General features: G+C 55.5%; 1 protein-coding gene across 6 annotated transcripts in view; it reads left to right on the forward strand.

Annotated features, from left to right (window-relative positions):
- ZNF512B (zinc finger protein 512B) overlaps positions 1–10,212 on the forward strand; it is a 33,312-nt gene extending 23,100 nt beyond the window's left edge. For all 6 annotated transcript variants that reach the window (XM_025201678.1, XM_025201677.1, XM_025201675.1 and 3 more), the window contains 4 exons: positions 2,671–2,772; positions 3,804–3,866; positions 7,247–7,345; positions 7,596–10,212. In XM_025201678.1, coding sequence (XP_025057463.1) covers positions 2,671–2,772; positions 3,804–3,866; positions 7,247–7,345; positions 7,596–7,889 — 558 coding nt within the window. In that variant the 3' untranslated portion in view covers positions 7,890–10,212. The remainder of the gene's footprint in view (positions 1–2,670; positions 2,773–3,803; positions 3,867–7,246; positions 7,346–7,595) is intronic.
- Positions 10,213–12,495: the final 2,283 nt, after the last annotated feature.

Genomic DNA, 12,495 nt, shown 5'->3' on the forward strand with positions numbered 1-12,495 from the left:
GGGAAACCCCTTTTCCACTCCTGGAACTGGAGTTTTGATCCCTAGCTCACATGTGAAATGAGTCTGTGGGTCCTGTCCTGCCTCCTGCGAGCATCTCTTTGCTCCATCAGCCATCACAAAGGACTGGAGAGCAAACGAATCCCACGGAGCGAAGCTGAAAGGCGTTAGCAGAGCCAGTCCAGCAGCACCCAGAGCCCCTAGCTTTCCTTGCTGCGTCTCCATCTTTATGGACAGCGCCTTTGTTCTGGGTCAGGGCTCTGGGACCGCTTGGCCTTTGGAGGTGAGGATGCATAGCTGGGTGCTGGGTTTGGATCTTTAAACCAACCACATCTGGGGACAATAAGGCTGGATCAGGCCTAGCTCCAAGACCCTGTAGCTCAGTGATATGGCTCAAACATCCTACCGGTCTAGGAGCTAAGCTGCGACTCTCCAGCTGCTACCATGAGTAAGCCATTCTGGATTTGCACCCAGGTCTCCCCAGATTAATTGTCTTTGCTGCAGTGTGGGCGATCAGAGCCTCAGTCGCTTGGGAAGCCAGCTTGATTAGGGGTTTGTTGGCTCAGGCCGGGGCGGAGCACCTGGCTTCCATTTATTGCGGTGTGTTTTGGGGCAGGGGAGCTATTGGGGGAGAGAGGCTTGAAATATGAAAACTAATTAAATCTGATTGTCGGTCAGAAAAGCCTTCCCACTTGCCACCGCTGTGCAGGGCCCTCGAAGGCCTGGACCTGCGCCAGGCACCGTGGGAGTCACTTAACGACTTGGCCACGAGGATCTTTCACTTCCAGCAAATACATGGAAAAAAGTCAAATTTTCCATGCCCGAGGCTGCTGCCGAACAGAGATGCGGAGCCGAGGCCGGCGTTCCCAGTGCCGCGGCCCACGAGGAAGCTACGGGATCCGTGTGTGTTGGTGACGTGCCTCTTCTGGGAGCGCCGAGAGCGGGTTTCCATGGGCCAGCATGACAGAACCCGCATCTCAGAGCATCGCCCTGCTCCAGAGCTCAGCTGCTGGGACTACACCTGGCTACCGTCACGATTCGTTTGTGGTGTGGACTGATTTGAGTTTTCATTGAGAAAGGGATCAAAGGCTCTGACGGCTGCCTTTGCAGAAGCATCGCACTCCTCCCGTTCAGATCTGAGTCCGGCAGGTGCCTTAGAGGGTCCATCCTGACACGGGGCGCTTTCACCCTCTGGCTCGGTTCGACTGAGAAGGAAAGGTCTGTGTTTGAGGACAAAGCTCCAGGCTGCCCACGGTCACCTGAACTGCACAGGACACAGGTACCCTCATCTCTAAGTGCCTGTTCAGAAGCACAGAACGACGTCAGATGAAGGCAGGTCTCCTCCCAACGCGGTGAGAAGACGGATTGAGAGTTTATCAGTAGGTGCATCTACACAAGACGCTTACTGCGCATTAGCCTAATAACACTGTGCGGTGGTTAAAACCGCACTAATAGCCCACTGCGCAGTGTTATTAGGCTAATGTGCAGTAAGCATCACAAAATAACTGCGCTGGCGCTACTGTGCAGTAACTGTAGTTGCTGAGCATTTAATTAGTATTTTATTAAGCAAGTACTAAACTAAACGTGCAGTAACTAAGGCACATTAGTGAACATGTAGACGTGCCCAGCACGTTGAAGAGTCCCAGACTAGAGTGCTAGCTTCATTGGCCAGCCAAGGCCTTGACTCCTTGGGGGCAGCTCTGTGAAACACCTTCTTCTTGTGCCTCTGGGCAAACACAATTAATTTTTGCATTGTAGCTCATGGGGACAGCAGGCTGGACTCTTGTGTTCAGCCTGAATCTTCAGAGCAGCACCGTTCCCCCTGCAGAAATGGATATGCCAAGACGTCAGCAATGCAGACGGCTCCCGGTGTCCCTTGGTGCACACGGGTGCCACGCCGCAACAGGCCGAGCCATCATGGAGCTGTATAGATGCTTTCCTGACAACTGAGCCTAGCATTTGCATGTGCCAGCAAAGGGGCGCAAACACTGTCCCTCCACGCGATGGGCTGTGCAGCACCGGACACGCAGAATTGGAGTTCACGGGGAGGTCTGCTGGAAGGCCCGGCTCGTTCTGCTAGACCTTGAGGTTATTAGCACAGCCGTAATTAAAAGCACTCGGAGTGAGAGCCCTTGCCAAAAGCAGAGAGAGACGCACAAGAGTCTTTCATTGTTTAATGGGATATTCCCACTAATCGGTGGACGGGAGCCCCGCAGGCTCTCGGGCGTTGGCTTTCACGGCCTCTTCCCATAACAGCGTCATTTATTCTTCAGTTTGGAGAGACAGCGGTTGCACATGCAGGGCCTGATCCTTTCCCCCGCTGAAGTGAGGGAGAGAAAGGACTTCAGGGCAAATCAGGCTCCTGTCATCCAAAAAAAGAGCGCTGAGGGTGCTTGCTGGAGAGAGGAGCAGGGCAGACGGCTTCATGCCCCCTTTTCCAGCCTGCCCCTTACCCAGCTCCGCTCCTGTCCCGTCCCCAGCCCTTCACGCTGGCTTGCATTCAGCATCTTCTGTGGTGCAAGTGGAGTCCCTACGAGGACTTGGCTGAGCATGCCACGCTCATTTTTCAGCCCTGATTCACCTCTCCGGGGGGGGGCAAGGGGGCGAGACCCTTTCAGAGGCATTGAGGATGGATGGGCCCAGCCCCGCTAACCACGTTCTGTTGTTCGGCAGCTCAATTACACCCGGCCAGGACTTCCCAAGTTAAATCCGAGACTGCTGGAGACCTGGAAAAATGAAGTGAAGGAGAAAGGACACATCAACTGTCCCAACGACGTAAGGACATTTCTGTATCTCCCCCGGGCGGGGGGGCAGCGGAGGGGAGGGATCTCAGCGAGGAGATCACTGCTCCTTGCTTGGATCTGGATTCAAGCCTCAGCAGTGGAGTCGGGCGTCTTAAAGTTTTGCCCAAGAACAGGCGCCCGGACTTGGCCGGCCACGGTGCCATGCTGCTCCATGCATCACGCTCATCGAGACAGTGATGGCATCGTTACCAGCCACAGGCCAAGGGGTGGCCCCAGGGGCGGCTGTCACAAGGGTCCCCTTGCTTTCAGCCACCTGTGATTTAAGGAAACCTGGGCCTGATTTCCCAGTCTCTTTACTGGTCGCAATTCCAGTAACTGCTCGGGCCTTTTGCACACATACAGAGCCCCGGTTTTATTGATTTATTTATCTGATTTAATTTGCTCACAAATTTCCCCCCGCTCCCCCAAAACAAGGTGCATATATCTCGGGGTTAGCACGTGTGTCCTTTAAATCTCTTTTAAGATGCTTGCTGTTCCCGAGGATGTGAACCGAGCCCCACCCCCCACCTCCCCGCCACTGGGCCATTGATTTATAATCCGACACAAACCCTTGTTGATTGGCATTTGAAGACAGGGATGTTAGCGCCAGCCTGAGTGAGACGCGTTGGCTAATTAACGCACGCTAGGCAAGGCCGATTCTCGGGGGTGATTATGCTGCTGCCGCGGTGATTAGCCTTTCTTCCGTAAGCTTCTGCCGCGGCGCTGAGAGCTCCTGGATCCCAGCGGGGCCTCCCGATGGCGAGGAAATGTGCATTTGTCACGGAGACGTTGAGGGATATGTTTCTCCGGCCGGTGCAGGGGGACGCAGCCACATGACTCCCGTTAGCGCTAATAGGAAACGTGTGGCCGGATCCCTGCGCGTGACATGGAAAATTAACCTCATGCTGATTAGGCGGTGCTGGCAATCAAACCCGGGCAGCCCCCCTGGGCATGGTGGAAACAGAGAGAGGCAAGGAGCCAGGGAAGACCCGCTGCAACCCCCTCTCTTTCTGTCTCTTGCAGTGCTGTGAAGCCATCTACTCCAGCGTCTCCGGCCTCAAGGCTCACCTGGCGAACTGCAACAAGGTAGGTCCGTGTGGGGGCAGACCTCGGCTTCCAGCCGTCTTGTTTGAAGCAGGGGATCCCATCTCTCAGCCTCCGCGTAGGCCTGGCAGGGACAAGAGGGAGCCATTCAGAGGCTTTGCAATAGTCCAGCACTGGGCTTCAACACCGCTGAGACCTCCCTGAAGCCCTGAGGGGTCCATAGTCCTTGTATTGGCCTGGTGTCTGGGGGAACTGCCCCACCATGTCAGTACAAGCTCCACGGCTTTAACAGAACTGCCTTCCCCTCAGCACATGCCACCCCTCAAAGGAGTTTCACCCAGGCCACTACCATAGCCAAGGCAATCCTCACCATATAGGCTTGTCTGCACCATGGAGAGGCATTGGACTAGGATGGAGCCAGTGCCCGTAACTGCCCAAACCTATGGCCTCCATTTGGAGATGCAGCGTGCATGAAGGGGCAGCTGCATTGCGCAGACCTGCGGCCCGGTGCGGCGTGGTCCAGCGGCGATGGGGGCACCCCCTCGGTGTCCATCAGGGTTACAGCAGTGAATGCCCAGAGCAGTTGGCACAAGGTAGCCGGCAGTTGCACACCAGTTTGGGTAGCACAGAGGCAGGGATTTTCAAAGGAGCCAGGACAGGGAGACACCTTGCACACGTGGACTCAAACCCCTCCGACACTTTCGCCCCTGTAGTCTGGATAGTTGCAGTCTAGGAGAGAGACAAAGCCAGAAATGGGCACAGAACGACATTAGCTGCCTGGGTCTTTATAAATGGTGCCGCACTGGAGTTCAAGTGCGAGTGCACTCTGGAGATAAAGCGGTAACGTTTCCAGGTTAAATTAACTCCATGAGCACTGGCCTGCGGCAAGATGGGGACTCAGTGCAGCTCCGCTGAATTGGAAACCGAGAAAGAGCTAGTAAAACTTTAAATCCTGAAGTGTTTCCAGCTCTAAAGCACATGGAGCGGCGTTTCCAGAAGGCAGCCAGGCAGGCCTAGCAAGCCAACTATGTGCTCGGAGATTATTAAAAACATATCCAACCCTCTCCCCGTCGGCGCAAGCTGGAACGCAGTCTCCTAATGAGATAATTTGGAAAATCGCATGCAGAAATCCTCGTAACGAGTAGGATTTGCACAAAACAAACAAGCAGGCACGGGAGACTCAAGCTGTTGTTTGGCAAGATAGCGGAGCCTCCTGGCTTGCTAGGAAAGGGGCCCTCCGTGGAGCGACGGGAGACCGGCGAGAGTGCCAGGGCCGGCGCTCCCTCCCAGGCATGCACGAGTCGTCTGTGGTGGCACACATGAGGAAAAGGATGTGCAAGTCGCCCTGTGACATCTCTAGTTGGCCATAGGAACATGGGGCGAGAAAGCACCAGTCGGATCATTAATCCAGCTGTGCAGACACTGCAGCAGCATCCGTGGAAAGGCTCCACTCGGCACATCCCACCTGCAAAGCAACCCCTCACACGTGCTACAGACTTATGATCCCTCACGCAAAAAAATCCCAAGTCTGCAGAAGTAACCAGTGCAGCGGCAGTGACCGCAGCTGTGATGCTTGGACTCTGCAAGCAGCAGCACCTGCGTTGTGCAAATGCAGAGGCCAGGCCTGGCAGCCCTGACTCAGGAGCTGCTCCTGCTCCAGACAGCTGACAGGGAGCCCGTGCATCTATGCAGCATGAGGGAGAGCGGGATTCCTGTGCGAGCCATTAGCCCAGCCTGCCTGTGCTCTCAGCTGCTCGCTGCACAGTGCGGGGTAGGACATGGGACACGTGTGCACCAGCCTGCAGATCCGGGCGCACACGCTGCAGGAATGGCCACCGAGCACTTCGCTGCCTGGTTGGAGGGCAGTTTCTCCCACAAATAGTATGCAAGTCTGCAGCCCCCACGCTGCCCTTGTCTCCAGCCCTGACCAGCAGTCTCCCACCGTGGATGATCTGTTCCCAGCACATACTGTAGGGCCACACCAAGGAAACCCAGGACACCAGCACCAGGCTGAGTTTTGTTTTCTTCTAATTGATTGCAGAGGATATGAGCTGATAACTCCCCGGCGTGGAGCAGGTGCTGAGTCACTGCCCTGTTACCAGTAGAGATCAATGAGCTCAGATTAGTTTGCGTGATTATTTATTAAGTGCGACTGCAGGCTGCCTAGACCTGCCTGCGTAAAGACACAGCCGGTAAATGAGAGACCTGTCGGCCCCCAGATTTACGGCGCAGTTAGGACTGGATTCCCACCAAGGACATACATCGCCCGCTGTATAAACCCCAGGTCAAGAGAGAACGCGTTAGCTCCCCGGTGCCGGTGGAGAGCAGACAACCCATTCATTTTCACGAGGGCTGTAATAATGGAAATGCAGCAGCCGAATCGCCTGTTCAACAATAGAAAGGCAAAATTAGAAAAGAACCATAGGTCATAAATTAGGAGAGGTTTCAAATCCCAGCAGGCATCTCCAACAATCACAGAATCTGCTGACAGCCACGAAATTGGGCCCTTAGTTATCTTAAATTTTAAAAAAAAGAGCCCATGTTAATGTTATATTACCAGTGAGATTTGTAATGCACAAACTCCAGGAAATTCGCATTACAGCACCCGCAGAAACCATTGCTCGTTCCCCCCTGGGCGCGTGTGTGGTAATGTTGTGTCGTTGTCGAAAGGGGTTAACTTTTATGCCCGGATACAGGGTACAATACAGCTGATTTATCGTTGCCGTGGGAACTGTAGCGATGAATTTCCTGGCTTTTATGCAATTAAAATCGGCACCATTGTGGAGGAGAATGCGGCTGCCTGTGTGAGCGCTAGCGACGCCCTGTCTCCTGTGCATCTCCAGGGTTTTAAGCCTTTGGCATCACAATCCTGGATGTTTTTCACGGATCAGGCCTGCGATGCACGTGTGCATTTGCACACCTCACATGCAGGGATAATCGAACGCACCTGTGGCTAATTGAGCTGAAGCTTTACAGCTTCCCCGTGGGTGCATTGTGCATTAGCTGCTCTGCCAAATGAGATATGCAAAGGTGCATGCCTTTGCACACTTGCCTGAAATGTGCCCATCTCTTCTCTTTGGATGTGTCTCAAGGGAAGGAGCCTCCACTGCTTAGCAGCAGAGGGGCCAAATTGCATTGCGATGGGCTGGCCTTTCGAGTTAAGAGCCTCTGAAATCCTGCCAATCCTTGCGTGCGGTATCTTAGGGACACGTACACACTTGCCAACCAAGTCTTTGAGCTGTTGATGCCCAGGGAGCTTCTGGGGGCCTTTAGCTGGACACAGAATAGGGACCCTCTTTCTGCTGAGGATGCCTCGAGCTTTCCAAAGGGTCCTCGTTTGGGTGGTGGGAGCTCTGCAGCCTCTCCCCGAGGGCCTGCGGGAGATCGCTGCGGGGTACAGGAGGCTGCTGCTTGCCTTCCAGGGAGACCACTCCGTGGGGAAGTACCGCTGCCTGCTGTGCCAGAAGGAGTTCAGCTCGGAGAGCGGAGTCAAGTACCATATCATCAAGACTCACTCAGAGGTGAGGAAGCGGGGTGGGATGCACGGGACGGAGGCCTGTGAACCCACGTCTGTTCAAAGCGGCTGCGGAGGGGTAGAGAGGTGCACGTCTACACGGGCAGGGCTTGGGGTGGGGGTGTGGGAAAGGAGAAGTGGGGGAGGAAGGAAAACCCCTAGCAGGAGGGGGTGGCCGGGAGGGTGCAGAGACCGATGCAGCGCCCCGGGAAGGTCTCTAACCGCTTGTCCCGTCCTCCGTCCCGCTCCGGGCACAGAACTGGTTCCGCACCTCTGCAGAGGCTTCCCGGAAAAAGAAGAGCAGGGAACAGATTTCTTCCAGCAACGAGGAGAAAAAGGAAAGCACAAACGGGAAGAAAAGAGGCAGAAAACCCAAGGAAAGGCCCCCAGAACCGTCCGCCAAGGGCAAAGAGAGCGCGGCGGCAAAGACTAATCACAAGAAACCCCCAGAGCCGTGGGAGAGCTCCAACTGCCGGCTTGGCGCGGAGGAGAGGGGCCCCAAGCCGCCCGGCAGCCGGAAAGCAGGAGCCAGCAAGATGCCCGAGAAATAAGAGGTTCCCGGACTGTCTCCAAGGATTCGTTTACAACCCAGGGTAACGAGGCGGGGGCTGTGCCGGGTTTCCGTCCCCCTCCCCACACCTCCCTTTTTAAGAGAAAAAGAGGAAAACCACTTTAAGGAAAGTCACGGACCTTGTTTCACACTGGAAAAGAGAGAGGAAAGAGACTGCAATTTTCTACCCAGCCTCTCCCCATTTCCACGACCCCCCTCGCCCCCACGCTTGTGCACGCACACACGGGCTCCCGGCTTCCCTGCTGACACATCTCTTCCCCTCCCCGCGCAGCGGGGATCCTCGCTGCCCCCTCGCCCGTCACGTCTCCCGGCTCCGTGCACCAAACGGGTGATGCTTGAGCGAAAGGCAAGTGCAATAGCGCCGGGGTCCGCTCCTGTCCTGGGACTGCCTTTCAGTTTGCCGTAGCGAGGCAGGATCCCGCTGCGTTTCCTTCTGGTGTGGGATGGGGAGCGGGGCAATGTCTTGTCTGACTCGGTCCATCCTGCGCCCTCAGGAAGCTGCAGCGTGTGGATCCCTTGCGATGATCTAGTGGCTTTGGGGTTTCTGAAGACTCAGTGGCTGGCAAGGCTTAGACAAGGGCCCAGGTCATGAGTTGCAGGGATTGACAGCAGGCATCCAAGGCAGAGCCCGTACGCTGCAACGCAGTCGGAGGCTGGGTGGTAATCCCGGGAACGAGCTGTGTGTAGCGCCGAGGTTTTATGAATGGTCCACGAGACTGTTGCATGGGCTTCCTGGGTGCATTTTGGAAGATAGGGTCCTGCCAAGCCGTGAGCTGGCGCTGGGTTGGTTTCCTAGCCCCATCTGCCTGGGGTAGTTTTCTGTTTGGTGCATCAGGTAGGCAGGATCAGGCCACAGGTATCAGCAGATAAGCTTGTTCACCACCCACCCCAGGAGCAAGGAGATGGTAGTCCATCTATCTGTCTGTCTGCTGCAGCCAGGGCTGTTCTCATGCCCGGCAGGGCAGCATACAGGCCTTCATGGGCCCGGATATGAAAAGAGGGAGGCTGGCGTTGTCAGAGAGGCTGAACTCGCCCATCTCCAGCAGCAGTCAGCGGGAGCTGTGGGTGCTCAGCACGGCTGGGAGCCAGGCCCACTGGACCGCTCGAGGGAAAGGGGGGTTGCGCAGGATGGTGGGGAGGGAGGAGGGAGAGGGGAAGGCAATCTATTCTGTTCTTTTCTGGTCTTTTAACTGAAAACAGGGCAATGCAGAATGGATGTGAGCTCCCTGGGGCTCAAGGGAAGGGGTAAGAAGCCCTCTGAAATGCTGAGAAATGCTTCCAGGTTGGGTTTTTAGGGTTTTGATTGTTTTAATACCCCTTCAGACAAAACTACTGTATCAAATTGATACTGAACTTCGGCTACAAATAGTCCTTTAGTAATAGAGCCGGGTGGATATTGCAGAACGCAGGCCCTTGGGTTCGCTCTGCTTGTGCCCAGGCCGGCAGGCGGGAGCGTCGGCAGACAAACGCCGCGGAGCGCAGGCTTTCGCGCTGCTTTAAACTGAAAATCGCTCCAAAGAGCGACTGGTGAGCGCCCTGTTCAATCAGAACAGCCATCGGAGGCACCTGCCGTAGGCCGGGTAGGGTGAAAAAATGGGACTATCCAATTCATTTGAGAAAAGCGTTGTCTTTTGAGGTTAGAGAAAAAGGGCCAGCTGGTCAAAGGAGGCTTTCCGAGCGACTCGCCCCGCGCTCTGTTCGTTAGGCCCCTGAGACCTCAGCAGCCCCAACGTTGGCACGGGGTTGGCTTCAAGTGACAATCATGGGTCAGGCTTTACGGTCACGGCCCCGGTGACGCCAAGCTGATGCTGCGGGTGGTTGAACACGCTGCACTTGGCCCCATTGGGTGGACCAGGCCTGGGCCCAGGGGACAGGTCTCCGATGCCCCGAATGTCCCGTTGACCTTAGCTCTTCTTCACCCTCCCTCCCTGGTGAGGCGGGGTGGATGCCTCTTTCCATTGCATTTTCCTTCGAAGACCTGCACTAACTTTGCATCCAGATTTCCCAGAGCCAGGACTGTCAGGATGCCCAGTCTGGTCTGGAGGAAGAATAAACCCCAGCCCAAAGCCCATCTGCTTGCAGACACAAACCAGGCTACCTCTCTCCGTGGCCCAGATGTGGCTCTTGCTGCAGCTGGCCCCCACAGCAGGTCTCGTGGAGCAGTTTTATAACATACTTTGCACTTGCTCATGGGACAACAGCACCCACCTTGCACACCCTCCATTCACCCCAGCCAGGGGGTTTGGTGGGTGATATTTCCCGGCGGGGGAGGGAAAACTGCTTATTTAGCTAACAAAAGCCTTGCCTCTTAGGGAATTCTGCTTATTTAGCTAACAAAAGCCTTGCCTCTTTTTCCTCCCCTGGCTCTCGCAGCTTATCCTCGACCCCGCTGATCTTAGGTATTTTTTTCACGCTCTGAGGAGCCATTCAGTGATAATTAATGACTCTCTCGAGTGACACGTTATTACTGCCACGGAAAGAGACGTGGCCTCCCGATGTCAGGGTCACTCCCCAAGAGAATCCCTGCAGAAGACCTGGCCCATATATCCTGAGAGCTGAATTAAACCGTCCGCCGGTCCCCTGGTAGCGCACCGAAAACCGCGGCGGCCTCATACCTGCCTGGAGCAAACTCAGTCCAGGGTAGTTGACTGTGGTCGGTGAAGGCAGAAAATGCTTTTTGGTACCCAGAGACCTGGTGACCGCTGGGTTTGCTCCTGGCTAGAACTGCAGCTCCTCTCTTTGGAGCTTTCCTCTGCACTAAAGAAAAGGTAGGAATAAAACCCCACAGGGAAGTGCCAGTTTTGCAAGAGTTTCGGGTGCTAGATCATCGCTATTCTGAGCCGACAGAGCTGCAGGACTCGTAGGAAACTTCCCCTCGTGGTCTCAGCAGAGCAGTAGCCACGGCAAAGCCTCCTGCATGGAGGGTTCCTTCTTCCTCAGCCCCTTGAGAAACTGGGGGTGGAGAAATGCTCATAAACGGTTGCCTGTTCGCTCAGCAAGTGCAGAAACCTGAGTTAAGAGCCAGGCCGCTGCATCCTTATTAACCAGGTAATAAAGCAGAACCTCTTATACAAGCTGCTTTGTGCCAGGACCTGGCAAATAGGGTCCCAAAGACCAGCTCCTGCCTCTTGAGAGAACCATTGGACATCCCCCATCTATTAATGCCCTGTCTATTAATGAATCTGCCTATTAATCAGATGTGCAAAGTCCTGCACTTAGGAGGGAACAACCCCATGCACTGGGACAGGCCAGGGGTGACGGGCTGGGCAGCAGGGACCTGGGGTGACAGGGGACAGTAAGATGGATATGAGCCAGCAGTGTGCCCTTGTCACCAAGAAGGATAACGGCATCCTGGGCTGCATCGGTAGAAGCATTGCCAGCAGATCAAAGGAAGTGATTATTCCCCTCTATTCAGCACTGGGGAGGCTACAGCTGGAGGCTTGTGTCCAGTTTTGGGTCACAGAAAAATTGGAGAGTCCAGCAGAGGGAAATGAAAATGGTTTGGGGGCTGGGCACATGGCTTATGCAGGGGGTTGCAAAGAGGACGGAGCTGGACCGTCGCTGCGGGGAGAGCTGGGCACAGAGCTTTGCTGGGGCCCGTCTGCAGTGGTGCAGGAGGGTTGGGATGCGGCATCGGTCTGCAGTCAGCGGCAGTGTTTCCCCATGCTCCTCAAACCAGGCCAAGAGCCCCAGAGTGAGCTCTGAAGGACTTTCCACTCCTCTTTTCAGGGCTTTCTGCTATGAACCAGGCACAGTTCAATGCCTGGCTGATCCCCGCCCCTGCTGTCAGAGCGTGAGTGTGCACACAGGGAAAACACAAAGGGAACTGGTCTGGGAAAACATCAGGGCAGTCTCCAGCCATTGCTTTTGGCTGTGTCCCAGGCAGTCGGAGGCTTTCCACGTCTCAGAGGTTGTGCTAGTGCTTTCTCCTCTTCTTTTCTCCTTCCCCTAAACAAATGCAGTTGGAATTGCTGTGGTTTTGGGCTAGTTTCCCAGGCCTCCCTCCAGCATGCTGAGTGCCTCGGCTCCTTCGCAGAGTGCTGAGACTTGCCTTAAGCATAGCTTTGCACTGCTCTTCATCCCTCCTGCTTCCTCCATGCACATGGCTGCAAGGCGGGGGAAGGATCTGGGACACGTCCGCATGGTGCATGCTCTCACGACCGAGCTGCAGCTCCAGACCCCGCGCCCGAGTGTCTGGCATCTCGTGCGGTTGTGTGCAGCTGCCTGTGGTGCGTGCCCTGTCACCACCGCTGTGCAACCTGCCTGTGCAAATTCACTTGATTGAGGGCTTACGCCTCCACGACCACAAGCCGCTGCATCTCTTCAGTGCTAAGGGAGGCGGCTGTGTCCTGGACCCACCCCCCATTGCTTCCACCCAGGACAGCGGTGTGTCCATCTGGGGTGTCTCCAGTGCCTTGGTGTACAGACAGCAGTGCCGCTGTACCCCGGTGCTGGCCCTTTGACACAGCAAAGAAGCCAAAACACTGCCCTAGTCTAGCACTGGCCATGCAAGGGGGTGTGGGGAGGGCTGCCGTGCCCTTTCAGTCCCCCGTTGGCATAGTGCTCCCTTGGAGGTTATTATTACG

This window comes from Alligator sinensis, unplaced genomic scaffold (assembly GCF_000455745.1).
Source record: "Alligator sinensis unplaced genomic scaffold, ASM45574v1 scaffold752_1, whole genome shotgun sequence".
Taxonomy (NCBI): domain Eukaryota; kingdom Metazoa; phylum Chordata; order Crocodylia; family Alligatoridae; genus Alligator; species Alligator sinensis.